The sequence below is a fragment of the Pyricularia grisea genome, chromosome I (assembly GCF_004355905.1).
Source record: "Pyricularia grisea strain NI907 chromosome I, whole genome shotgun sequence".
Lineage (NCBI taxonomy): Eukaryota > Fungi > Ascomycota > Sordariomycetes > Magnaporthales > Pyriculariaceae > Pyricularia > Pyricularia grisea.
The window spans coordinates 5,271,854-5,298,304 of record NC_044973.1 but is presented as its reverse complement, the minus strand read 5'-3'; the positions used below and the strand labels follow the sequence as shown (position 1 = coordinate 5,298,304).

Below are 26,451 nucleotides of genomic sequence, written 5' to 3'. Positions count from 1 at the left end.
CCTGCCTCTAGCGGATCTTGATACCAGCACTTTCGGTTGTACGTGCCCGTGTACAGACCCTCGGCGGCAGGGCCGTGGATCTCGAGCATGGCGTCAAGCACATACTGAACGTGCTCTTCCTCGCTCAGCGATGCCATACGGATTCCCCACTGGTCTGCTGAGATGTAGCTGGCGAGGATGGAGGCGGGACCCGTGCCGTTGATGTCGTAGGAAGGGTAGCAGATGCTGCCAATACCTGGGATATCTGTGGTCGTGGAGCACGAGCCATAGATGGGGTTGGGAAGCTTCGTCTCCCAGAAGCGCTCGCTGAACTCTAACGCGATCTTGCAGGCTCCTGTTTTTATGGTCAGTATGGATGAAATCTGGGCGTTGAAACTATCGATGCTGAGAATTACGAACCGTTGTACGGCACCTGCGTGAGGGCGTTTGCAATAGTACCGACCAGGGGCGGGTTGAAACGCCAGTTCTTCAAGACAGAAAACGGCACGCCCAAGACTGCGTAGTCATATGTCGATGACTGGAACTGGGAATCCTTGAAGCTATCGCGCCACTGCAGCGTCACCTTGCCCGTCGTCTTGTCACGCTGAACACGTTCGATCTTGCGTCCCATGATGGTGGAGTTGTCCACCAACGGGTGGAAGCTCTCCGGGATACGGTTCAGGCCACCGTTGACCGTCTTGTACGTCGAGGCGCTGAAGTACATGCCTTCGTAAAGCTGAATTGATGGCACGATATGTCAGTGGCTGGTGCTGCAGTCTTAGTTTGCTACGCCATAGCAGATGCTGTCCTGACTCACAGTGTCCCAGAAGTCTGACGACCCCGAACCAACGACCATGCTTGTGTCGTTCAGTGTCTGGTTTAAGTAGTTGACCATGTAGCCATACTCACTCCAACGGCCGCCAAATCCACCTGGGACCTTGTTGTTGTCTGCTGTCCGTTAGCGGGAAGCTACGCTTTTGTTCGTCGCGCCAATGATAAACTTACGAATGAAATCACTATGAGCCTTGTGCATGTTCTTGGCAATCTCTGCAAAGAACTCCTCATTGCTCTCCAACGAGTCCAGCTTGGCGCTGATTGCTGCGGTAGAGTTGTCCATCTCTAGGTCAACCCTCAAGGATGCATTCTGAGCGACCTGGGTAAGGGTGGGCGCAATGCCATTCGGCAGCTTGATGGAGTTCTTGTAGGACAGACCCTGCTGCGAGGTCTGATACCAGGGGATGAAGTCGATACTGAGGTTCTTGGAGTGACCGTTCAGTCGGTTCATCTCCTCGGCCAGGTCAAAGACGAGCTGGTGGTCGCTGATGTTGAGCGTTTGATTGTTGAGCTCGATGGTTGCGGGGAACCGCATGGGTCCCATTTCCTGGTAGGAGAAGGTTCCGTTCTGGAAGCCCGAAGGTCCGCCGGACAGGTATGCCGTGTGGACGCGGCCACCCAGTCTGTTGCCCGCCTCGATGATCTCAAGGTTCTTCATGCCGGCTTGGCTTAGGACGAGGTATGTCATGAGGCCAGACATGCTTGAGGAAACTAGTTAGACAGGATCATCTCAACAGGAGGGAGTGGAGAAGTCTTACCCAGCACCGACGATTCCGATCTTGGACGACTTGGCAGCTTCGGCATCCACAACACTCAAGTTCTTGGCCTCGAGGTGGGCAACACCATCGAACCACGGCCCGAGGGTGTCGAAACCATCAGTCTGCGACATGACGATGCCGCGCTTGGCTTTGCGGCTCCTGCTTGCATGCATCGTCTGGGGTCCGCTACGGCCGACGAGCCGCCCCGCAGAATCCCATGCAGATATGCAGCCACCCGACTTGGCATCTTCGGGGATGCTCCATGCCAACCTGCTCTCGCCGGAGCTTGCAGGGCCCTGGGCGGTTGCAATGACATGGTGTGCATCTTGATGGCTCTCCGACGTGCAATCGCCATATGTGTAAGTCAGCGTACCGGCCGGAGCCGACTCGACCGACCTGGACGAGAGGTAGATGTTGGCCAGGCGTGAGTTCAAGGCCGCCTTTGTGTCTATGTCGACGGGGAGGACGGGCCTGGGGGAGGACCGGGCCAGTTGGCCAAACAGGGCTGTCACTAGTACCGCTTTCATGATGGCTGTTTTGACTGGAAGCTGCTTTCAAGGTCGGCTGCGCCTGGGAGATGGTATAAGGAAATGCCCAAGTTCGACCCGAAGCTCGATATTTATATTCATTCATTCTCACGGACTGCCGACTGCCTATATTCCTGCCAGGAAAATACCGCAGCTCCATCGTCGCAATCATCACCCCTGATAATCCATTCGCGTTATTTCCAAGGTCCATCAACCCCCCGAGGATATCGTCAGCTTCAATAATTACATCCACAGGGCGCGGAAACGTTCTAGTCAAGAGGGTCGGCGAGGCGTTGATGCGGATATGCATCCACATCGAGCCAAGCCGATTGGCGCGCCCTGCCAAGTACATAGTACAAAGTGGACGTTCAAAGACGCTAAAAAAAATAACTGCTGCATGCTAATAATTCTTTTGTTCGATAAGCATCGGACGTTATGACCCGACAGTTCCCCTGTTGGTTGTGGTCGGAAAAGCCGCGCGCTTGCTGGTCGGTTTGATAGGACTTGTCATCGGAGGCGAATTTGGTACGGGTGCCCACCGACTAGGGAAATCTTACCCAGGTAGGACGTTATCAGTGGGGGGGTTTTGGAAAGACGATGTGACGATGGTGCATATAGTCATCTTTTATCTTATCCAGAAGGGCGCCACCATGATGATAGCTGACCCGACCCACTGAAGATTCGATTCCCAACCACCGCTTCGGAAGGACGACTTACTATAGATATGACTGGACATTTACTGTTGATGTGACAAATTTAATCATTCATTGAGGATGTTCTCTGAATTCTGGGGCTGCAAGTCCTATTGGGTGCACCCTTTTTGTGTTGGCGAAAAAAATCCAAATCATCGCCCAACTCAACTGATCGTCGCCCCTATATAAACAGTCCTCATAGAATCACTGCGGCGGCAGAGTCGGCTTGATGCCCAAACCCTCCGCCTCCACCTTGACAACGTTGGGAATGTCATCCCACAGAGTATGACCCTTTGACACGGTCGGCTCCCAACCGAGGTGCTTCCTGGCGCGCTCCGCCACGGACTGCGAGTTGCCCAGTATGGTCCAGTTGCTGATCTTGCTGGCGGGCACGACCTCGGCCTTGGCCTCGGCGACGAACCCTTGCTGCCTTGCCGCCTCGACGACCTTGCGCGCCACGTCGCTCCACAGGTGCGGCGCCCCCGTCTCGCAGAAGAAGTAGCCGTTGCGGCCAAACACCTCCGGGTCGTCGCGGCGCTGCGGGTCCAGGGCGGCCTCGACCAGCGTCACGAACAGCGTCGACAGGTCCGCCACGTGCACGTTATCCCACTGCGTCTTTTGCGCCCCGATCAGCGGTGCGTAGCCCTCCTGCAGCACGTACCGCGCGATGAACGGGACCTGTTGGGATTTGGTGTTGACGGTGCCCCGGCCTGTGCCGTAGATTACTGGTGGGCAGATCATTGCCTGATGGTTTTTTTGTCATGATTAGATTAGTTCAAAGGTCCGCCCGCGATTAGATAAAGGGATTATATTTATATAGTTTGGTGTCTAAAGTGGGTGGGGGAGAGTTTTGCTTACAGTCTTGACGTAGGGAATTTCGTTGGCGGCCTGTACGATCTTGTCGATCTCACGGTGCGGTGCCTGATCGGGGAGGTTGAGGATGCGCTCAATGTCTCTGATGTCGCGGTACTCTTGGTCTGGCGCGGGGGGCTCGCCGTAGCGCTCGTTGGTTTTGTCGTACTGATGATACCAGGCATTATTTTTTTTGCGTTAATGCATTGCAGGTCGTTGAGGATTCTGGCTGCTGCCGGCACGGAAAATAACTCACCCACTGCAGAATGGCAGTTCCGGTCAGGTGGATGTACCTCCCCGGACGGTCGGGCGAGTGCCCTGCCTCCAGTCCCTTGACGATGGACTTGGCAGATGGTATGTCATCAGCCGACTCGGCGGTGTCTTTATTGTATGGTTAGCAGGATTGCACCTTACAATCCAGAGAGAAAGTGGATGCACTTACGAACTACGACATCAGCCTCAGCGGCGGCCTTCTCAATTATGTCGGCGCTGTCGTTGGAGCCAATGATGACGTTTGCGTTCGGGTACCGCTCCTTGACCGGCTTGGCGCGCTCCTCGGTCCGCACCAGGACGGTGTACTCGTAGTCTGGGTGCTTGCCGTGCAGGGCTTCCAAGACGTCGCCGCCGACGAAGCCTGTTGCTCCAGTGCTGGAATTTTTGTGTGCGTGTTAGTAGAGGGGTGAAGTTGAGGATTGCGGATTGCGGATCAGTATTAGCAAGCTTACAAGAAAATTTTGGGGGCCATGTTTCGAATGATTTCCTGGCTGGTTGTGTTTCAGATGGGTGAAATTTGAAGATTGACTTTTTTTTTATATGCAAAAAGAAGTTATTACCAAAGGTGGGATTTAGAGGTACACGTTTCAATTGGGGAACTTGGCTGTTGTGACCATAGAGACAAGACAAGACGTTTTATAAATTTATATATTCATCTTTAAAGCAAGAGCAGGCATCACCCACTAATTACAAAATTCCACATAGAAGAGAACCTGTTTGCCAAGGGCTGTTTCGGGAAGGGTCTGGAAATCGCCCCATCCATGATGAGATCATGACATTGCGTGACGGTCCGTACGGGAAGGTGACTTCATCAGTAGAATTGCTGCCCGATCGCTATATTCTCGGGGGAGCGGGGTAACGAACTGGATGGGGTTTCTAAGCAGGATCGGGGTCCAATGGCACTCAAAAGTGGGCACTGCTGTCGTGATTGAGCGCTGAAGCGGATAAATGTTTAGTCTAATTTGATTGGAAATGTGGGCTTGACAAACCGGTCTAATTCTAGTTCTAGTGAATACCTACGCAATAATATGTATGTTCTCAGTTCTTCCTTCATCATGCTCAAACGAAAGAGGAAAAACAAAATTCCACCTACCCTTTTAAAAACGACCCCACGCCATCTTCGTGCCGTTCAAATTGTCAAGAGGTGCATCTTCCTTGATGCTCTCCCACAGCACATCAATCTTTTCCACCACTGCATTGCTCAACGGCCCCTTGGCAATCCAGCCTATCACCTCCTTGAGCTGCTCCACCTTGCTCGCCCCGACAATGAGCCCGTCACCGTGAGCAGGCGACAGCGCCGAGCTGTACATGTTCCACCTGTACGCCAGCTCACCCTTGGAAACGCCCTCCTCGGCGGCCAGCTCTCCCCACGTCTTGAGCGCCGCCAGGAGGCTCGGCTTCTTGTAGAGGGTGCTGTACAGCTTGCCAAGACTCCCCGACTCGTCCCAGCGGGCTCCGACCAGGCCCTCGGGCGTCTTGGTCAGGAATCCACCCGCGCTGGGACTGTAGGCGTAGTAGGCAATGTTGTGCCGCCGCAGCGTCGGCAACAGTTCGGCCTCGGCTCCCCGCGCCACGGCGTTGTAGTTGCCTTGGTACACGCTCGGCTTTACCCAGCCGTGCTTTTCGGCGATGGACACCATCTCCTCTACTTCGTGCGGGAGAAAGTTGGACAGGCCGAGGCGCTTGAATGCTCCCGTCTCGTAGAGCTCCTGCAGCCCGGACATGGTGTCCTCAAAGGGCACGGAGCGGTCGGGTAGGTGCAGGTAATACACGTCAACCTAGTGATGGAAATCAGTCTCTATGTGGGAACAATAGCAATGGAGGTAAAAAAAGAAAAGGGCTAGAAGCAGGGAGGGCTGTAAGTCTTACACTATCCGTCTGTAGCTTCTTGAGGCTCTCGCGCCCGTATTTGATCACGTTGGCCTTGTTGGCCGGTTCGTTCATGGCCGTGATCGACAACTTGGTGTCGATGATGAAATCGGCTGCGGCGTGAGCCTTACCGAGCACAGTCTCGCTTTCGCCATAAAATTGCGCAGTGTCAATGTTCTTGATACCAAGTTCGCGGAGGATGTCCAGCCATTCTTTGGTCGCCTCAAAGTCTCCGGTCATAAAGGGGTTGGAGCCGAAGAGCAACTTTGGTGCTGATGCTGCTGGTGCGGACATTTTTGGTATGATTGGCAAGATGTTTCTTGTTAGCGGTAGGGTAAGCGACGGAAAGATTTCTTTCGTATCAATAAATGAATCGGTACTGTTTGTTGCCTGTTGCAGTGTATCTGATATTCAAATTTTGACTTTCCAGTGCTTAACCAGCGAGTTTTATATTCCTTTGGTACCACGATTAAAAACCCGCGGATTTGAAAACCGCGTCAGCTAGCCATCGCGCAAGGGTATTATGCAAAGTACTTGCTAGGGTAAGGTAGGTTTTCAATGCCGTTATTGTGCTTCCTCCAATGGCTGCAGGCCTCGGATTGTAAATCACCTGTCAATTTGTCATCAACCATTGGCTTCCTCACGTGTCCATGCATAAAATGAGCCAATTGAATCAACGCAGACATGTTTTATACTTTAAAGGCCCCATCAGATTACACACGGATTCCAGGGTATGTTATAAATCACATAGAATTGCGCAACACCTGACAGGAGTATAATTGTCTGCCTAGTCTACCTGAACTTCCTGAAGGATCGATGCTTCGTACCCTACATATTCTAAACCAATAAAAGGTCCTGCTCAATTGTCGTCATCTTTTTATACGAGTTCGTTGGCATGCCTCGACGCTAAAAGATGCACTCGATTGTGATATCGGGGTTGAGAGGTTCCCAATCCCAGACGAGGAATGACGTACTGCCCCCTCCTGTTTACCCCAATGACCCTGACTGACAGAGCCCAGATCTGCAAATCAGGGATCAAGCCCAGCTCTATCTGGAAGGTCTTTGCATTCGTCGCCACGTGGCTGTCTTTGACAACGCTATTCTTTCCACTCCTTGCCTTTGCTAAAGATGGTGAACTTGGTTTGCTGTTTCCCCTGGTCGTCCCTCAATCTCGCAAAATCTATAGTGTGACCAAACTCTACAAAAACGGATATCGAGTTAGTCTTGAATTAGACACCTGCTTGTTTTGTGCGAGGAGACGGAAAAAAAGGACTTGGTGTGCACCATATGCGCCATACCAGTCTTCATATACGTGCAGACATCACCGTCCCCAGGCACTCGCCACGGAGCCCTGGTGCTTCCTGTCCAGCGGCTGTCGGACCAACTTCCTGGCATACGACCGTATGCGGATGTGCAGCGTCCCAAACTGGTCAGCCGAATCCTCCCTGCGCGAGATGGCATCCTTGAGGATGCACATGTGCCAGGGCTCGCTGCAGTAGTCCTACTGTACGGAATAGGTCTTGTAGTCCTCGGGCTTGTGCCACCGCTCTGGTCACGTCCCCCTTGTCGTTTCATTCACCAATGCTGTGCTTCTGGCACTGGGGGCCTAGGGTGTTGTTATTGAGCCCCTTTTCTACCTTGGTGAGGTCGTAATGCTTATCCACCGCTTGCTTGTTGGGACCCTGGGTCATCGCTAAGCGCAAAATTTGGCGGACCATCATCTGCTATGTATAGTAGTTGTCGAGGGAGTATGATTGTGAGTTTGTATTTGTGGATATTTTAGTATAACTGAGAGGATTCGGCGATGTACGATATGAATTACTATCATGAAAAGCACCGAGCATTGGAGAATGATATACACTCAATAGCATCTGCCCAACCTATTTCTTTTCTTTCAAAATCCCTTTCAATTACTGTTCCATACTTTACTCTGTCCCCATCGACTTCTTTCAATCCCGAGCGGGATCATATGCTTATTAGTCCTATGCTCTGTGGATTGCCCCGGGCTACAGGGTAAAGTGAGGTAGGAATGGTGGCTGTCCCATACTGCACGGTAATCTTAGCTGGGGTCTCAGATCGACAGTCCATCCACCATAAAATCGAAAATTCAGTATCGTCTTTTCTGAACACTGAGCATTGGCAGTGTAAGCAAGTGCGCCTGCGTTGGTGTATTATTTGGGTCAACATCACGCGGACTGAAAGAATAAGCGAGGCCACATGATTGAACCACTTGGGTGCTTACTGGGCTCATTGGGATTGCTTACCTTTGACTCGAGGAATGAAAGCGGTCTGAAATAGTTATTTGGATTGCGAAGGTATGCGTTCCCACTGCGCAATACCGAGTTTCCTGGAAACCAGTTTAAATGACCCCGAGGTACGTATCTTGATCGTCATTCTTTTCTCAAATGCCATGAGTGGTCTAGATTAGGCTAAAGCGGAGCACTTTTTGACATGAAACTCTCCATCTTTGGTTCGTATAATCACTATAATAAGACAGTACCCTCATATATCATGCTTGCCCAGCAACAAAAGTCACGATTCGAATGAGCGCTCCATAACTTTCATCAAAATACCAACAACTACCGTCCACAATGATGAACACAGAGCCGAGATTGAAGGGTAATGCGCCGCGAGATTGAGAACATTCCACTGGTTCCGATGGAACATTTACCTTGGTAGCTGTGTGGGACTTGATCCAAGCTTGTGCGAAAACCAAGAAACCTTTGTGGAGTCAACTATATAGGTTCTTTCACTTGCCCTATCGAGAACGGTAATGAATCGCTGCACCCACTTGGGTGTCACTTCAAAAAACATTTACCCGGTGGCATTGAAAACAGCTATATAACAGAAGCTGCAAACTGAATGATGGTATAAACCACACGGCTTCTCGGGCACCCCTCCCAACGCATTCGTTTCAGGTCAACGGCATCTTGCCAGTGTCATTCCTTAACAAAATCGTATCCAGGGCCCCTTATCACTAATGCGCGCTCCCTTCGCACTCACTGCCATCCTCTTTGGATGCGCAGTCCAAGCTTATGACCAGCTCCTAGGATTCAAGGCCGATCCGGAGATCGAGACGCGATCCTTGGAACAGCTGCACAAGGCCGCACTGGCAGAGGGAGGTGTCGTGACGGTTTGGCAGGGTGGTGATGAGAAAACGCAGCAGGACTCGACCAAGGCGGCGTTCGAGGCTCGTTTCCCGGGGATGACGCTCAACGTAACCGTTGACGTGTCCAAGTATCACGATTCGCGCCTTGACGAGGAGCTGGCCAAAGGTGGTCCCGTCACGCCGGATAGCGTCATCCTGCAGACACTTCACGACTATCCGCGTTGGGCTCAGCAGGGGGCACTTCTCAACTACAAACCACAGGGCTTTGATGGGATCCCCGCCGAAGCCAAGGACTCTGCCGCGGGTGCTTGGCACGGCGTGTTTTACATCTCGTGGCAGCTCGTTACGAACCCGACAAAGACGAACGGGTTGGTAGTCAAGGAGTTTGACGACCTTTTGAAGCCAGAGCTCAAGGGCAAGATTGTGCTTACCTACCCCAACGACGATGATGCTGTGCTCTGGGCCTTCCATCTCGTGTAAGCGATCCCTCCTAGGATGACGACATGTAAACGAAAACAACTTACTAAATGCTCCGACTGCACCTGACAGAATGCAGCAAAAAGGAACCGCTTGGTTCGACGCCCTACTCGCCCAGAAACCCCGCTGGGTCCGCGGCACCGCGACTCCGTCAACCATCGCCGCCTCGCCCGACCACGCGCAGGCCGTCAGCTTCACAACCACGGGAGGCCGTCCGGTCCTCAACTCGACGTATCCGACCAAGACCAATTTCGTGACGTGGCCTCAGACGGCCGCCATTCTCAAGGACGCTCGGCATCCAGAGGGGGCAAAGCTGTTTCATAACTGGCTGCTGAGCAAGGAAAGGCAGGAGACGCAGAACTGGCCGCTCAGGACCGACGTGGTGCCGCTGCCCAAAACCTTCCCGCTCGACCGAGACGTTGCCAAGATTCCAAACACCAACGCCGCCGCGTTTATGCCATGGATGAAGGATCGGGTGACTGTGGAGAGGCTGAAGCTCTGGTTCGAGATGAAGATTGGTACGCCTCAGGGTCTAAGCCCGCTTGAGGATGATCTGTAAATGGTGGAAGAGGGCGGCGATGAGGCTGGTTAGTAAAGTAGATCAAAATCGCATACCATGTTTTCTTTTACTACAATGAGATCTGTACATAATAAGAGACAAAGGCAGTCATGTTTGCTGGGTTGTAGTGCCAGATGCAGAAGAAACTTAGTCGGGAAGAGGTCAGTCTCATCCCTGACACAAATAGTTTATTTACGAAGTACTTTCCCACCAAAAAAGTAAATTATTTACATCAAAATAAAACATCTTGCTCTGTTTTTATTCATTTCTCTCATTGCTGCCCAAATTCCATCGCTAGGCAGCATTCACCTTTCAGAGTTGCAAAGCTTGCTTCTCCGGAACCTCATTTTTTGCAAACTTGGTCATGGGAACCGCCTCTAAAACGTCAAACAGTGCAATTTCGGCCTCGCAATCTTTTTGGATCCAATTTTGTTTGTCTATGGCCATAACCGGGTCCACTCTGCACATGCAGGGCGGCCTCCTGGAATCCATCTCTGACGCTGCAGTCCACAAGATGATAAAAACCTTGTCCAACAGCCCGTCGACCATTGCAGCGACTGCCTCATCTTCTCAGTTTGCCGAGCACAGACGCTGATTTAGAGTAGTCTCGATAGTCTCTGTGCCTTCTTCCCACCCGGACGCCGATGTACTCAACCATACTGTACCCAGATGTCCAAAAAAACGCGGGTCGTTCAGCCATCCCGGCACATTTAGTCCAACGAGCCAATACGGCCCATTTTAGCGAACTGATAAAAATTTCACCAAAATGTAGGTCCCAGACGGGTAAAAACCCTAATGCCAGCCGAGGCTGGTCTTCTTTCGGCCCCGACGCAAAGTTGGTCGGCACGGGCGGCAACTTTGGCCATTACAGCGGACAAATCGCCGCCGTCGCCGTTCTAGACGACAATTACCTGCACCGTGGATCATCCAATCGCTTTTCAGCCAGCAGGCGCCCGCGTCGTAGATCAAGTGACTTAGAAACATATGTTGAGTTTCCGTAATTTCCTTTGACACAGGCCAGGGATTTTAGAATTTGGCATCTAATGAGGAGCACGGTAATGGTCAGTTTTGCGTAGGATAGACCCAAGCTCGGTTTAGCCGAGCATGATGGGAGGAAAATATTGGTGCGTTGGAAGGAACCGCAAATATTTGCATGATTGGGTAAACACTTTTATAAATAAATACAGGAAATAAATTATTATTCAATTTTTCGTTGCGCACAGTTGCTAATTTTAAAACAATCAAAATCCCGCTTCGCAAAGGTCATTCGTCGAATATCTTTGGTAGATTACTTTACAAGGTATTTAAAGTAAATTGCATTGGCATTAAAATCATTAAATGGTGGCAAAAAAAGTGTTACTGAGTTGTAGACTTTCAAAGCTGATTTTAATTTCAGAAATTATGCGGAAAAGCAAAATTGATATTTAGAAAAGATTATTTTGCAAAAGAAGAACAAGGTAGGCCTGTGTAACGAGTTAATTAAACCGGGAAACAATTATCAATTGTTCATTATTAGTTGCTGTTGAATAATTTGAATTATGCAAACTAGTCAGTAAGAAAACAGTCACAAAAGCTGACACCAATCCATCTGAAATTAATGTTTACGTGAAATCTAGGTTAGAGGTTTTATTATTAAGAGCCAGACCTCTAAAGCTGTGCGGGCTGATATCTTTACCACTCCTCCCTCCAGTCATTAAATCTCCCTGTTGCGCACCTCGATTCTCGAATAATCAAATACCTTTCTGCCCACAGAAAGCTGCTTTATTCTCGCAATCCTTTATTTCAATCGTCAAGTTGAATTCTTATACATTAAGGCAGCCTGCGCTTTCACCTTTCCAACCATTCACTACAAGGAAAATGCATTTCTCTACACTTTTCAACATTTGTAGCTGGGCACTCGGTGTTATTGCAGTTGGTAGGGATGTCCAATACACAGACTGCTTGGAAGAATGCGCCGCTCGAGCTGTGCGCGAGGGGAAAGATCGCACAAGTACTGAGGTTGTTAATGATTGTATGGGTGAATGCAAGCACCTCAGCCCCTTTTTTAAAAACGACCAAGAGTTTGAAGCATATATGGAGCACTACAGGCAGCATGTGGGGGCAATATACGCCGAATATAATGTTAGATTCAGACAATGGATTGAGGGCGAACATTTGCGATGGTATCGTTAACCTTTTATCTTTTCACGTCTCCGCCCCTTCTCTCATTTACGGGAGCATTTGGCCGACAGTGTTTATTGAGATTTGGAATCAGATTGACTTATATAGACAGCAACGAAATTTACGTTAAGAACAGTATGTTTTTGGTTTTGTACAAACCTCCTTTCCTTATTTTGACCATGAATCTGCTGTTTATAGTAAATGCTGTTTTATATCGACAAGCCGACCAATGTACTAACGGAGTCTGAGAGCCGCGAGCACGGACAAGATAAGGAGCAATGGTTAGAAGTTTGGAAGCAAGATAAAAAGTGAGTCAAGGTGAGCTTTAGGACAAAGCAAGTTTGAGCAATACGTCCATCTAACTGTAATTCCTGCATAGTTGGGCATTCAAGTGAAATTTAATCTCAATATTGAATTACCTCTTCACAGCCCTGGGATAAAAGGCTTAAATAAAGCTCCACCATATTAACTTATCGCTGGTCGTCAAATGCGTGCAAAAACCAGTAGATAAAAGTATTCATTTCCTGTATCACTTTTGGCAAAGCACAGTCGATCATTATCGAATCGAAGCAAGAAGAGCAAATTAGGTAGCATCTATTAACATTCAACATCCCAATTATGGGGAGCACTGTCGCACATTTTCCATGCTCGTAATTCCGCAATCTTCTGGTCTAATGCCATAACGACCAAGCAGGACCGCCCAGCTGGATTACGATGCAATAGCGGCACCTTCTCCATTTTTCTTGTTGCCTGCCTGGATTCATCGCCAAACAGTATTCAACTTTCATAATTGCAAAGCATGCTCCTCGAAATCACCTCCGCAAGCTTGGTTATTGGAACCGTCTTTAGAACGTCAAACAGCGCAACTTTGGGCCTAACATCTCCATATTTACAAGCGAATCCACGCCGTACATATAGAGCGGGCTCCTGGGATCCACCTCTTAACACTGCAGTCGACGTGATGATGGGAAACTTTGTATACCACGCGACGTCGGCCAGTGCAGCGCGGTTATTCTTTAGAGCCGGCTTGCCCAGTCGCTGATAGTCGAATCCATAGGTCAGACGGCCATCCGCCTTGACACGATCCAAAATGGAAATCAAAGTTTCTGTGCCTGTCTAGTGATCCACTGCAGCACTGACCTACAATAACAAGCTCGAGCTTGGGGTGCCTTGCCAGGCTTGAGTTCGACAAATTCACCGGTGGCGTAATTGTTGTGGTGCGGGGGGCTCGCTATAATACGACTTGATATCATGTCATTGGCCAGGCTCTCTCACTTTTCAGCTAGTACCTAAAGTACGCCAATCTCAGGGGACTCTTGAAGAATCATGGTCATCATCATCTCCAGCCTCTCATCTGATGTGTTGCTGGTATTCTCAACAACCTTTCTCAGCTCCTTCTTCTCGAGCAGTCTGAACGATGTGTCGCAACGCGTGGAGTAGCACAACCCTGGCATAACACTATCCTCGCCATCGCCAGCACCTGCATCCACCGCAATCTCGCTGGTACATCGATACTTGCAAATGAAGAGGTAGTGCCGGGACAAGAACTTTCAAACATGTGAATCTTAGGCTCGATATCATTAACACTATGTCTTTTCTCCTTTTAAAACCCCGTGACTAGCGTTCAAATCTCAAAAGTCTCGTCGGCAGAGATCTTTAATCTCTCGGATGTACATGGAGAAATGAGGCCTTGGCAGCGCCCTGCCTACTCCGTCGTAGTGGGCCGCAAAGGGGGCCAAATTGATCAAGTCTAGCGTGGCTGGGTGGATCAGGTACGGACGTCCAATCCGTCCAATGCTAAAGGTTTCACCAGGATTGCCGAGATTCATTGAAATTATACATAGAATGTTCAGGCCCGAAACGAATTTTTGCTTGTTTATTAAGGTTGGTCCAAAGCAAAGTCCGACGTTGGCGCGCTTACAGTAAAAGTCATTTATGGTCAGTTTGTTAAGGACCACAACATCAGGGAGCCGAACCACGTGGCGCACAACATCGTCTTTGGTACGGCCAAATTTACCGAGCCGACGGAGTTCGCGTCCAAGTCTAGGTTCCAAGCGGGTAATTACCTCATTTCCAAAGTTTTGATGGGGAAACTTCCTTCGACCCCGCGCCGATATGATTCGACATGGGCGACAACGTTGGTCATTGCAGTGCGCAGCTCGCCCGCCGTTGCCGATGTAGGCATGCCTTGTCGTTTTGCAGAATCTAAACCGAGTTGGCGGAGCGGGCGCAGCGGCAGGTTAACGACGTCGTACCGGCGGTTTTGCGTAACAGCGGTCGTTTGATTGTGATGAAAAACGATCTTTTTACGCTGTAAAACTTCGGAACCCAACGTGAATTTATCACGTAGAGCTTTACACGGTGAATTGAATAGCAAATGAAAAAGAATGTTGGGCGATATCATGATGGCTATGGCGTGTCCATAGGGTAGCAGGTATACATTGATAAATACGATGTTGTTGCACGCATTCATTAACTTCTAAGGCCCCCAATGCAAAACGCCAAAATGTACCCACTTATTCAGGGTGTAAGTAATCTATAATTAACTATATATAATAATAATTAGTCACGATTGATAAATTCGGTGACGAAAATTTGAAACTATATTGGTGCGTTGTAAATTTATTAAAAATGCTGAATATTTCGGGATAAATAATTCTTGGCATAATAAGGCTACAAAAATAGGACACGTTCATTCCAGAATTTGATTCGCGTGTACGACCACTGATTTTAAGGAATTTCCAAAATAAACACACATTTCCGATTTATAATAGGCTTTTATTACCTCCGTTAAATTTTTAATGCCAGGATTTTCGAAACTGGTTTTTAAGGGATATTTTTAAATTTTTTTGTGCTACCTTTTAATTGCTTTCTTCTCGATGTTATTAAGATAAGTGCGTTAACTATATATTCTCGATTCTGTTTACATTTAAACTCGATAAAAAGAGGAGAAAAGGAGAGGTAGAATAAAATTTATAAATTAGTGAAATAAATAACTTTAGAATTAAATATGCGAACTTTAATAAAAACCTCGGCCCTCGATATATTTTAAAGCCAGGTAAAAGCGTTAATAATTTATAAATTAACTTACAATTTACGTAAATAAAACCACATATTACCTTTATATAGACATTATAATATTGTAAATAATATAATATTAAAAGAAAATATATAAAGCAAGTTATTATAATTTACAAACTGTTGGAATAGGGACTTATACGTTTAATTTGTTAATTAAATAATAAGTTACGGGTTTGGCCGCACGGGCTAATTACACGTGATATATTTATTTAAACGATGGCATAAAACGAGAAAGAAAACATTTAAAAGCTTTTTCTCAAACTGTTAAATAAAATATGCATAATATACCTACGTTATTTTATAATAACATTTGTTAATCGATTCGCACAACGAAAGGCCTATTAATGAAAAATATATTTATTTGGAATAAAAAAAACCTGTAATGCTTTAAAAATTGTAAACCACCAGAGGAAAATAAAATTCCCAAATTAAACAAACGCCAAGTTTAAATTAGAACTTATTCCATCAGGTGAAAAGATCCGCAACCGCTTTGCAATGTTCATCGCGCTTGGTGTAGTTGGGGAAAATGTCCGTGTTCTGCGGATTGGCCATGCACTCGTGATATATTCGATACCACGCGGGCGAACGCGACCGCCGAATTAAGTTCTGGTTATCGGGCGAGCCGGTGACGGCATAACGGCTGTTAATAGCGAGGGCGACGCTAGTTGAAGTAAACATGGTAAGAATAAAAAGAAGTTGCATTTTTAAAATAATTTTAAATAATAATTCGGGGAAGGAGGTTTTATAAAAGGGGAGTTTAGTGGCGAAAACTGGTATTGGTAAACGTTATAATGCTGATAGTCGTTATAAAAACTCGCATTGGAAGATTTAACGGAGATTCGAGAGTCTCTTTTATAATATAATTTTGAAACTTTACTTTATAATAACAGCCTTTACCGTTACTATTTCGCCAAGTATTTATTTTTATAAATATATTAATTTGTATATTAAATATAAAACTTTAATTAATTCGGCGTATTATAATAACTCATATTATATGCTTTTAAATATCTTGGTTATATTATGCTTTAAATAAACGATATTAAATTATTTATATAATACCGTTTATTATTTATTATTATATATTCCCCCTTTTCTTACCAACGTATAAATTAAGCGGATTATTAAATTAACTATATATAAACCTTTAAATATCTGATAAACATATAACGGAAACCTGTTATTTATTATTTAACTGGGTTTTTTTATAAAATAAAACTTCTATAAAAATAAATAATATAATGAAAAAAGGTTTACATTATATAATTAAAATAATTTATATTAAATAAAACTTTTATAATAAAATACTTATTCGGTCATTTATTAAAAAGTAAAGAATATAAAATACATATTATAATAATAGCGGCAAAAGTCTCCACTTTTAAAAAATTAATATAAAGTAATATATTTTATAAATATTATAAACCGCGGTAATTATATTTTATAATAAATATATAAAATTCTTCGCGGATAATTAAGTTAGTAAAAGCCCATATATATATATATATATATATATATATATATATTATAATAAGCGGTGCTTTAACTCGCCTATTACCGTGGTAATATTAAACTATAAAATTAAAATATACAGCCAAGTTAAAGGAAACCCCTATAAATATTGGAATAAATTATAATTAAATGTTTTAATTTTACGTGAATAAACACGAAAAAATAAATGTTATACTTTATTTAATGTATTTATTTGTTTTTAATAGAAACTGGCGTATGTAAGGGGGCTTAGACCTCGCTTAAGAAGAATAAAAAATAATAATAAAATATAGATGAGCAAATTAGCACGCCTCGCTCCCACCCTTAAGCGTATTAAAAGAAACTTTAACCCGGTTGGGTGGGGGATTTAATTATGCGATAGAGTGTAGTTCAAGATCGACGGCGGGTCGCTATTTTAAAAATAAGGGCAGTAGTTATTTTTAAAGCCGTTAAACAGCCGACCAAAAGTATAAATAAAATGGCGCAGGTCGCGTTTATTCAAGGAAAGCTCGGTAACCTTGGTAGGTAAATAAAGCGTTTAATAAACGAAAAAAGGCCAAGAGATACAAATCTATTTAAAAGGGACTGTAAATTTCCAAAAGGTTAAAACTTTGCTAAAGGAAAGGAATATGGTTGGTTTGGTGCAGGAGAAAGAGTGCGAAAACGGGGAAGAAGGAAATACGTGACTAGGCGTCAAACGCCGATGTGGCAATTGCGGCAGGATAAATTATAATACCAGCATTTGTAAAAAGGTCGTAAACATATAAGATAAGCTAAATATAAACTTATATAAGTAAATCAAAGTGTGATTATATACTATGAGTTAATTATTAATAATATAATATAATAATATATTTTAAGTTTATACAAATATTCTTTATTATATAACACGAGCAAATATAATTAAAAATTTATGCGCTTTAATGCTATGTAAATAAATATTAATTTAAATAATAATGCAAATAATACTTTTTTAAAAATATACTTGTTAACAATAACGTTGCGTACCCCCTGTCCGGCACCCCCCCTGTTCGGCACCCTGAAAATCTAACAACGAAATGCCTACTTTTATAAACTGATTTAAATATAAAATTATCAACGCACAAAAATACAATCGTTTTCACGCTTCTCCGGTTCATTAACCTCTTCTTCATCAGTTAAAGGTTCCAAATTTTCTATATCATTTTCCTGCAATCCAATAATGTTTTGTTTGTTAACCAAAAGCTCGTTTGGATCCGGAACCACCCTCCTCCTTTTAGCCGGCCGTATTGCCTCCAGTTGTGCTTCCAATAAGCTGATTTTTTGCTGGGCGCTAGCCAAAAGGGTATCTTTGGCTTCGAAGCTTTTTTGGACTTTTGCAAATAAAAGACGTGAAGTAGCGTTGGTTTTGTTGGATTGGGAAAGTTTTTGCAGTTGAAATCGGACATCTCGGGTCGTTTTAGGGGTTTTCCAAATAAGTAAAGACGGGTCGTTAATTTTTTGGGCTGGGCTTTCCGGTGTTTTATCCCTTTGCAAACCGTTGTTTTTATTTTTTATAACGTTGGCGTTGCTATTTTCTAACAAAAAAGGGCTTGAAAGTGGTTTAACCAAGTTTACCGGCCATAACCCCGTTGTACGCCAACCAGATTGAATGGTTTTTGCTATAAATGCTTTTAATCTGGCTTTTCGATAACAAGATAGGAAATTTCGTTTTCCAATAATTGTTGAACAGCAAAATTGGCTAACAAATCCAAGTTGACGTCGATAAGCTTCTTTCAACGGCCCAAAAACCGATAGATCCAATGGTTAAAAAACGTGTGACGAATAAGGGGGTAAATATAGGAGTTGAATATTGTTTTGCAAGCAAAAAAGCATAAATTCGTCCGTTATATGTGATCCATGGCCATCCAAAACTAATAACCGCTTTTCAGGGGTTAAAGGTTGGGTATACGGAATAAACACTTTTTTTAACCATTCGATAGCCGTTTCGTTATTTGTCCACCCGTTTTCGGTTGCGTGAAATTGCCAATTATCGAAAAGGCTTAAATCCGTCGGAAACCATTGTTGTTGTACGTTTTTTCCCTTAAATATAACAAGGGGAGGGAGGGCAACGCCCGTAGCCGATATACATTCGATTATAGTCGTCCAACCCCGCGTTCCGGGCTCTTTCCGTTGCAACGGCCGGATCCCGTTAAGCCCTAATACCAGGCCGTTAGATCCTTTACCTTCCATTATACCGGTTTCGTCCATATTCCAACGGTTTTCCGGTTTAATAGCGTTAATAACCGGGTTCGTAATATAAAGCCACCAAGATTTAATTACCTCCGTAGTAGCGCCATTAACCCGGGCGTTATTTATTCGACGGGGCCTTTGGGTTTTAAGGATTGGATAACGAGCCAAAAAACGAGTTATCCAACGTTTTCCAAGGCCTTTTGTCTTTCCGGCGGTTTGAAGAATTCGTTCGGCAAAAAAGCGTAATTCTTGATGCGTTGGCGGAAGCCCTAAAGCTGTTTGGGTAAATACCCAATCAGCCAAATGCTTTTCCTGTTCCGTAGAAAGCCTTTAAAAAGGGCTTTGTGCTTTTTTATAAGGTTGAGAACCTTTAAGTCGACTTTGAAGTGTAGACCTAGGTATTCCCCATTTTCGGGAGGTTTTTGCAATTGGATTGCCATTATTGACGTCGTTAATTGCAGATATAAGCTGTTTTTCAGTATATTGCTTCATTGGAAAATGGAGAATTAAGATTAGAAAAAAGTAAATCCAAAAGTGAAAGATTCATCGAGATATTTATAATAGAAGTTGGAGGATAAAAATAAAAGTGTTGTTATTTTTGGGTGCCGAACAGGGGGGGTGCCGAACAGGGGGTACGCAACGTTATATAAAGGGCGTAATACCCCGCTGACAACGAGTAGGACTTATTTAAAACTATCGACATTAATAACCAATTTATGATATAAATTACTTTACCAACTGTTTAAACTTTGTTTAATTTGCAACATTTTCGACTTTGGAATTTTCCTTTAAAGTCCCTTCCCTACTACCATTACAATTTTCACATAAAATTCGGACTTAATAATTTTAGTGCTGCAATTAAAGTTGTCAGTGATAAAAGTGAGCCGCCCAGTGGTATTGGCCGGCCGCTAATAAACGACGTTAGCTTGAATAATACATTTAAAATAACTATTAAACGTTTGCACTAAATACTTTAATTACGGGCAGATAAATGCAAGCTTTTCACCGGAGTATACTCGTCTATGCGTTTAACGGTGGGTAACTGCTTTAACAAAGCAATAAGCACGGTTAACTCCTCTAATAATCTTCGCGAATTATAACCCAGACAGCAGAATTACTGGAAGCGAACGTTAACGTTTTTGGCGTCCAGTTTTCGTCCGCCGATATAAACACCACATTCCACCAAAGCCCCCTATGGCACCATTTCGCCTTTTAGCGCCGGTTTTTTCAATAAATGATAATACCTTCGGTTATTGTTTCAGGGACCCAGTCAAGCGCACACCATTTTAAAGTTCGGTTGGTATTACTAAACACCCCGAGATGTTACAGCATATCGGTGTTAAAATAAATAAAATATCTGCTTCCTTGCCTTCCCAGGCTGAAAGTCGCACAGTATTGTCCGCGAATTCAATTTCGATGGCTATTTATTTAAGAGATCGCGCATTTATCTTCGCCAAAAAACTTGGGGGTTTTATTCTCTGAATAAACGCTGGTCGCGCTCCTCGGCTTGGCCAAATGTTTTGGTTGGACTAAGATAGTTGCCGCAAAATAAAATTTGGGAAAATATCTATTTTAACTTATTGTTGATAAAAACTGTTTTTAAAGTAAATGTTAAGAAAAATCACAGAAATACCGGCTAATAGGTGAAAGTTCCATACAAATCCAAAGTTTCAAACAAAACTTTCGCTTTTAAGGTTTGATATTTCCGCCAATTCTAATCGCTTTAACCAGAAAGAATTCACAAGAACATTTGAATTTTTCGAATGTAAATATCAAATACAGTTTGTATTTTGGAACATTATTAACATTGTTACTATGGCTTGAAAAGTCCGACTTTTGGTGAGAAACCCTGTCCATTTTAGGGCCCTGTTCACTTTTGGGTCGCCCGCTCTGATACCAAAGGTTTGTATTTTAATAACCCATGACGTATAACTCGTTCACATTTGTTACCGAGTTATAAGCGAATTGTGTTTAAGATAGACTGGAGGGCCCTACTACGTCAGTAAGAGAACGCAGTCGTAATTAAGTAATCAAATTTTAAAGTTTTTCCAAACCCAAATCTTTGCCGTTAGACAATATATGGGTATGCAGAGGCAAGGCCTATAGCAGATTGTTAAAGACCTTAAGCAAACCCAGAAATTGCCTGGTCAAATGCTATTTACACGCCCTCGGCTAGCTTGAAAGAACTTAGGCATCTTTGCAGCGGTATTACCACCTCCCTCAACATCTCCTCCCACCCCCTGCCCGCAGGGACGGTCCTGTTACCCATAAGGCACCACGACACAACTATTGCGTAGTTTGATCCCGTCTCCTCGGCAACCTCCCCCAGCCAATCGCCAGCCGCCAGCATATCGAATCCCTCCCTCTCCCTGTCGCTCGAGCCTGGCGGCCAGCCCATCCTGTTACGCCGTTTCTCCAACGGTGAGCGGAAATATAGCTCAAGCGGCGTAATGCCTAAATGGGCCAGTGGGACGCCGAAATTGCTGGTTGGGGGAAACCACGGCGAATCCAACATTTGCAGAGAGAAAAGTGCGATGACTAACATTATTATAATATAACTTGTTTTCCTGGTAAAAGGCAATCGAACCTCTCAGTTTAAAACATGTGCTTAAATCGTCGGTACCGACAATGTATTATGTTTGGAAAATTGAGAAAACGTGATACCGCTTCTTTTCGTCGGGAAGGTTGAAATACTCCCTATGGTCGGTTTTTAGACCGCATAGAGATTCGCAGAGATTCTGGATCTTCCGGATCAGTGCATCGGATGGGCTCTCCGGTGGAATTCCAACGTTATAATGCGAGTAGTCCTGCTGTCAATAACCGTTATCCAAAAGATGGGACATGATTATGTAGCAGAAAGTCACTCCAAAAATTTGACTTTGGCCTCGGTGGAATGTGGCGGCGGTCCTTCTGGCCGAATAGCTAGTTTTCCCTTGGTAGCATATTTTGGCTGACAATAACCTCGTAATGATATCTTCCTGTGGCTCAACCCGCAAAATCCTCTTTTTAACAACTTCTTTTTCATTGTCCTCTTGGATGCGGGTAGGGCAAGGCTGCCAGCTCATGACATGGCTGGACTGCGCCACCCCCGGTTGTCCCGTAAAAACAAGCTCGAAGCTTGTTATGTCTTTATAATTGAGCCGGTATTGCAGGAAAAGCCTAGTGGCATGATCTTCAAAACACGGGCAGCGGCAGGCGGCAGCCAATGCTCGGAGGAAGACTGTGGTCGTCTGCCAGAGTTTCCACAGGGAGGCCTCCAATTGTTGAGTAAGCTGTATATCCTTCTCGTTCGAAGCAAGTAACTCTACCCGGAATTGATTAGGTGTGATTAAGAAGATTGAAACGGACTGGGAAAGGGAAGACGGAAAAAGAAGCGAGGGGGAAAGGGCGAGCGGGGTTTATAGTGGAACAGCACCTGAATCTAGGCATGTAATTTACAAAACCTAGACTCACTCCAAAGTTCCTCGTTACGCTTTTTAATGTCTGCGCATAGACGTTTGCGATTGTTCTCGCCGTGAAGAAACTTTGTTTTGTAAACGTGGAACTTGGCGTTATTTTGTTTAAGCTTTTACATCGCGATGAAGCTATCTCAGCCTGTTTGTTACTCCGTTGACCTGCTAGAAATCAGCTTGACTTCGCGTGTAAAGCGTTTCACACCTGAGCCTCCATTTTCTCCCTTACCAAATTGGAGTCCAGAGCCGTTTCTCTGCTTAGCTCCGCAAGCATTTCCTCCATGCGGCGAATGTAGCTTAGGTCAAGCTCGTGGGACTCACTAAGCTTCCTAACTTAACACTTCGGCATTTTCCCCACGTTTCCCAGACGGATCCGCCAAAGGTGCCTTGGCCAAGACACTATCAAAAACCAGGGCTGATACCAACGTGCGCAGGTGACGCTTGAACGTAAGTTGCTCGTTCTCTAGATTCTCAAAACATCTAGTGTAGGCCACCCGTATTTCTTCCAATGCCTCCACCTTGCGCGCGATTTTTGGATAGCCATTAATCGCTGTTACGGCGATAGGGAACGCCCCAAAAACAAAACCAGCCACTTCGAATCTTGTCATGGTTCGTTGTCGAAGGTTGGAAAATGGCCAGTGTTAATTAATCGGCCGATGCCGCTTAAAAGTCTGCAAATGGAGTTGATAAACAATGCAAAGGATAGAATTTGGGTGCGTGAGGCTAATTTTGAACGCGGGAATCCACGGTTCAAATCGGCATGGGTTTTACTGTGGTTGGTCAAGGTTGTTTTGCAAATTTTAGTGGGGCTCAAAACAGGAGCATGGCAGATTATATGAATTACATTAAATAAAAATTGATAATAACTGCCACCTCCTTTTTATATATAACCTACACAGTGTGGAAAAGGCCTTGTTACTATTACCATATCTTTCCAATATTAATAAGTTCAAGCTTATATTAGACCTCCAAAGTGTGGCTGAACATGCTACACGATAAAGTAATTTATAGGATTGTCTACTATTAGAAAGGAGCTTATCAATTGTTCGTTGGTTGCTAAGCCGTTGTGTACAATACAGAGGGTATAAATGTAGCGATTTTCGATATCGGTACAATTAGCCTTTATCGAATAGGAGTCCAAAACAAATAAAACAACATTTACTTACCTGCTTTCAAAGACCTCTAATTGTTTTTTCGACAGCAGGGGCCGCATCGTAGATTATGTGGTTCGGAGGAGTATGCCCAGTTTTAATATTTCTATTTGGTGCAGGCCATGCAGCTGCAGCATTCTGACTGTAATTTAGAGCGCTGCAAAGGATAGTTTGTGGATAATAAATTGAAGGATAACTGGGCTGAGCACAATGCGAAGAGGAGAAAACCAGAGGTTAGCCTGGTGATTCATTTTCCGGATCCGCTGTTAATTATGAGCTGTATTGGTGGGTATTTTGACATAAACAAAGTAAAAATAAGTTAAACCGCAAAATTCCTCGTATCCTCCAATAGCGAACAAATGACACTTCATCGAAAGTTGTTTTAGGGTATAAACCCGCACCACACTTTGATTGACTTTCCAGGCATTCCGCAAAGAAATGGAGGAAGGCATGGCGTATCGCAATGCCAACCTTGCTTGTGACTCTTCTCCTTTATATAACACAAGCCTGTCGTTGGGGAACACAATCCCATTAAAGTTTTTCCGAGGAGCGGTGAAGCAAATAGAACAACAGCGTTGAAGTAAGTGAAACGCATTGTGTCGATAAAGTTGAAAGAGGTAATAGGTTGTTTGGTAGGTAAACCTTTGACATAAAAGTGTAAACGTGAGGTGAAATGAGAATTTAATATGTAAAGATTGTAGGGCAGATTTGGATGTTCGAAGTCGATAGTTGTACACTAAAAAATGAAATGAAACAACGATTTCAACCCAATCTTTATAAGTTATATGCTTGTATAGAAAATGTGCTAAAGCTTCGGCTTGTCAGTAAATATTTTCGAACACTAGTATTTGCCTGCGACTATTTGACTATTTTTAACTTGACAAATTGTGAGTGGGCCGTAACTACCGCAAATTAAACCTGACATAGATACATAATAACTGATAGAATGGAGTAAGCTGGTAATAAACCCCGGAGTATGTCTGCATAGCAATAATAAATACCATGACAATATATTTTGAATATAATTATTAAAGCTTTTCAACTGAATGATAATAGAAGCTGTGCTAACTTTAATTATTTTACTGTACTGGTAGTATCAACTGATACTAATTACTAAGTCAGAAGTTTTTAATTACTTGGGGGCTGTACGTTTTTGAGGGGCCCCACAACGTACAGCCCCCAAGTAGTTTAAATTGTAATGCGGAAAACGCGCAACCTTACCCACATTTACTAGATTAAACAAGATGAGAACCGGACAACCCGCTGGATCTAGCAGCGCAGAAATAGATAAAACAAACTAGAATAATAGATTCGATCCCACAAAATATTGCTATTAAAAGAAGAGGGAATGGATTTAGCCCAAATGTAACAATCTAATTTATCATCAGCAATTGTTTCAATTGTACACGGTTACAAACCCACTCTCCCGAAATAAAACATGAATATTTTGTTAGTCGGAAATGCTTTAATCGTGTAATCGCGCATAATCTGTATTCAAAGCTAGTTACCGACTCAAAATTCTCATAACTGTTCAACCCTTTTGTTTGAACATCTGTTTTAATTTCTTATCCTAGCTGGTAATTCACTTGTCAGCTTATTGAGAGTTGTTGTATGTCTTTGACACTCCCATTCCAACCTTTGACTTAAACCTTCCCGCGCCAACTGATCTCTACCCCAATACTTGTAAAGATTATCAATTCCATTCCTGCTATATGCCTTTTATCGCCTTTCGTGTCCGTCAAAATCCAAGAGCCTTGCAGTTTGACCTACGTGAGCATGGGAGTAAGCACGAGGGGCGCGTCAAGAGTCTCGAGGAACTTACTCAAGGGGACTTTTTCGTCGCGTTGCTGATAGCACATGACAAAGTTGAAAATTTCATTCCCGCGCTCCCTACGCATCCTTGTCACTGGCACGACTCTGCCCATGGATGGGCGGCGTCCCCGAGAAGCGACGTCGGTCTTGACCAAAATGGGCAAAAACTTCATGCCGAATAAGGACGCAGGGCGGTAGGGTAATTTCATCCTCATTAATCTTTTCAAGCATACGCTGTGTCGATGGCGCAAATGCATAAAGGGCATAGATAAACCCTTCCCTTCTTTGGTTTAGGAGCTTTCGAGATTTTTTTTTCATGTTAGTCGAAGCACCGACAGACCCAAACAGCACGATTTGACACAATGCAGCTACATACCATCACCGACCGGATTAGGAACTATCGGAAGAATATTCTGGTACTCCCCGTTGGAATGAGGGTGGAGAGTTATGCGTTTGTCCGGCCTGACAAAGTCCATTATGCTGCCAAACCTTTCCACAAACACGCGCGTTCGGGATCAGTCCTGAGGCTTGCGGTGGGGAATCAGGAACCGGAAACAGCTCAAAGCATACCACTGCTCTTGGTACGCCGTTCTAAAGACCACCTTGCGGGTGTGCTAAGGAGCAACCGCAGCGCAAATGACTACAGATGCTTTGACAACGGTACCGTCACCGGGTGTGATGTTGCTGGCGTTTTTGTCCACATCCGGATTTTGAAAGCGGGTGGAGAATGGCTCCCTTCTCAGCTGCCATTTCCTTGACGATGCGATGCAGGTTCGCCCTATGGATGAAATCGCATTTCTTGAGGCCTTTCAGCTATACGCTAATCTCTGCTTCCCCTTGTCAAAAGGATATGTTTTCATGTCAAGTTACTTGTGCTCGCTGTTCTGAATGATGACCAAGGCCTTTTTTTGTAGATTCCTCAATCACCTTTGAATAAGTGCCGTTTATCATCTTCAACTTGATCCAAAACGAGCACATTTGTCAGAGCTTAGCATCTCATACATTGTAAGCATCGTAGACTCACAGTCTACATGGTTGTGACTCCAAAATTCTCTGGCTCGATCCCGCAGTGGTGAAGCAGGACTGTCGATTTGGGGTGCAGTATAGTTGCGGTGCCTTTTCATTCGAAAGCTTTGAAATTCAACAATGTTCAGCCATGTCTTC

General features: G+C 44.8%; 7 protein-coding genes across 7 annotated transcripts; 1 reads left to right on the top strand and 6 right to left on the bottom strand.

Moving 5' to 3' along the window:
* Nucleotides 1–2,849: 2,849 nt before the first annotated feature.
* PgNI_06575 (uncharacterized protein) lies at nucleotides 2,850–4,609 on the bottom strand. The gene is made up of 5 exons (XM_031126598.1): nucleotides 4,368–4,609; nucleotides 4,085–4,290; nucleotides 3,899–4,023; nucleotides 3,649–3,810; nucleotides 2,850–3,534 (listed from the first exon to the last, which is right to left on the bottom strand). Exons 1-5 carry the CDS (start codon nucleotides 4,385–4,387, stop codon nucleotides 2,995–2,997), a joined length of 1,053 nt encoding a protein of 350 aa, XP_030982580.1. The 5' UTR covers nucleotides 4,388–4,609; the 3' UTR covers nucleotides 2,850–2,994.
* A 246-nt stretch (nucleotides 4,610–4,855) lies between these two features.
* Nucleotides 4,856–6,213, bottom strand: PgNI_06574 (uncharacterized protein). Its single transcript, XM_031126597.1, has 2 exons — nucleotides 5,785–6,213; nucleotides 4,856–5,693 (listed from the first exon to the last, which is right to left on the bottom strand). The coding sequence occupies exons 1-2, from the start codon at nucleotides 6,076–6,078 to the stop codon at nucleotides 5,013–5,015; spliced, it is 975 nt and encodes a 324-aa protein (XP_030982583.1). The 5' UTR covers nucleotides 6,079–6,213; the 3' UTR covers nucleotides 4,856–5,012.
* Nucleotides 6,214–6,881: 668 nt separating this feature from the next.
* On the bottom strand, nucleotides 6,882–7,261 carry PgNI_06573 (uncharacterized protein; the record flags this gene model as incomplete). Its single annotated transcript, XM_031126596.1, has 2 exons — nucleotides 6,882–6,982; nucleotides 7,123–7,261. 2 exons carry the CDS (start codon nucleotides 7,259–7,261, stop codon nucleotides 6,882–6,884), a joined length of 240 nt encoding a protein of 79 aa, XP_030982602.1.
* Nucleotides 7,262–8,764: 1,503 nt separating this feature from the next.
* On the top strand, nucleotides 8,765–9,929 carry PgNI_06572 (uncharacterized protein; the record flags this gene model as incomplete). Its single annotated transcript, XM_031126595.1, has 2 exons — nucleotides 8,765–9,369; nucleotides 9,443–9,929. The coding sequence occupies 2 exons, from the start codon at nucleotides 8,765–8,767 to the stop codon at nucleotides 9,927–9,929; spliced, it is 1,092 nt and encodes a 363-aa protein (XP_030982603.1).
* Nucleotides 9,930–21,030: 11,101 nt separating this feature from the next.
* Nucleotides 21,031–21,387, bottom strand: PgNI_06571 (uncharacterized protein; the record flags this gene model as incomplete). The annotated part of the gene is made up of 1 exon (XM_031126594.1): nucleotides 21,031–21,387. The coding sequence occupies one exon, from the start codon at nucleotides 21,385–21,387 to the stop codon at nucleotides 21,031–21,033; it is 357 nt and encodes a 118-aa protein (XP_030982589.1).
* Nucleotides 21,388–21,505: 118 nt separating this feature from the next.
* On the bottom strand, nucleotides 21,506–22,932 carry PgNI_06570 (uncharacterized protein; the record flags this gene model as incomplete). Its single annotated transcript, XM_031126593.1, has 5 exons — nucleotides 21,506–21,679; nucleotides 21,737–22,219; nucleotides 22,344–22,466; nucleotides 22,530–22,657; nucleotides 22,683–22,932. The coding sequence occupies 5 exons, from the start codon at nucleotides 22,930–22,932 to the stop codon at nucleotides 21,506–21,508; spliced, it is 1,158 nt and encodes a 385-aa protein (XP_030982597.1).
* Nucleotides 22,933–23,857: 925 nt separating this feature from the next.
* Nucleotides 23,858–24,070, bottom strand: PgNI_06569 (uncharacterized protein; the record flags this gene model as incomplete). Its single annotated transcript, XM_031126592.1, has 1 exon — nucleotides 23,858–24,070. One exon carries the CDS (start codon nucleotides 24,068–24,070, stop codon nucleotides 23,858–23,860), a length of 213 nt encoding a protein of 70 aa, XP_030982290.1.
* Between the last annotated feature and the right edge of the window lie 2,381 nt (nucleotides 24,071–26,451).

Coding starts and splice junctions, on each gene's coding strand:
- PgNI_06574 (XM_031126597.1), bottom strand. CDS start 6,078: ATGTCCGCACCAGCAGCATCAGCACCAAAGTTGCTCTTCGGCTCCAAC. Junction 5,694..5,784: donor AGAAGCTACAGACGGATAGT/GTAAGACTTACA, acceptor TTCCATCACTAG/GTTGACGTGTATTACCTGCA.
- PgNI_06575 (XM_031126598.1), bottom strand. CDS start 4,387: ATGGCCCCCAAAATTTTCTT. Junction 4,024..4,084: donor TGAGGCTGATGTCGTAGTTC/GTAAGTGCATCC, acceptor CATACAATAAAG/ACACCGCCGAGTCGGCTGAT. Junction 3,535..3,648: donor AAATTCCCTACGTCAAGACT/GTAAGCAAAACT, acceptor AAAAACCATCAG/GCAATGATCTGCCCACCAGT.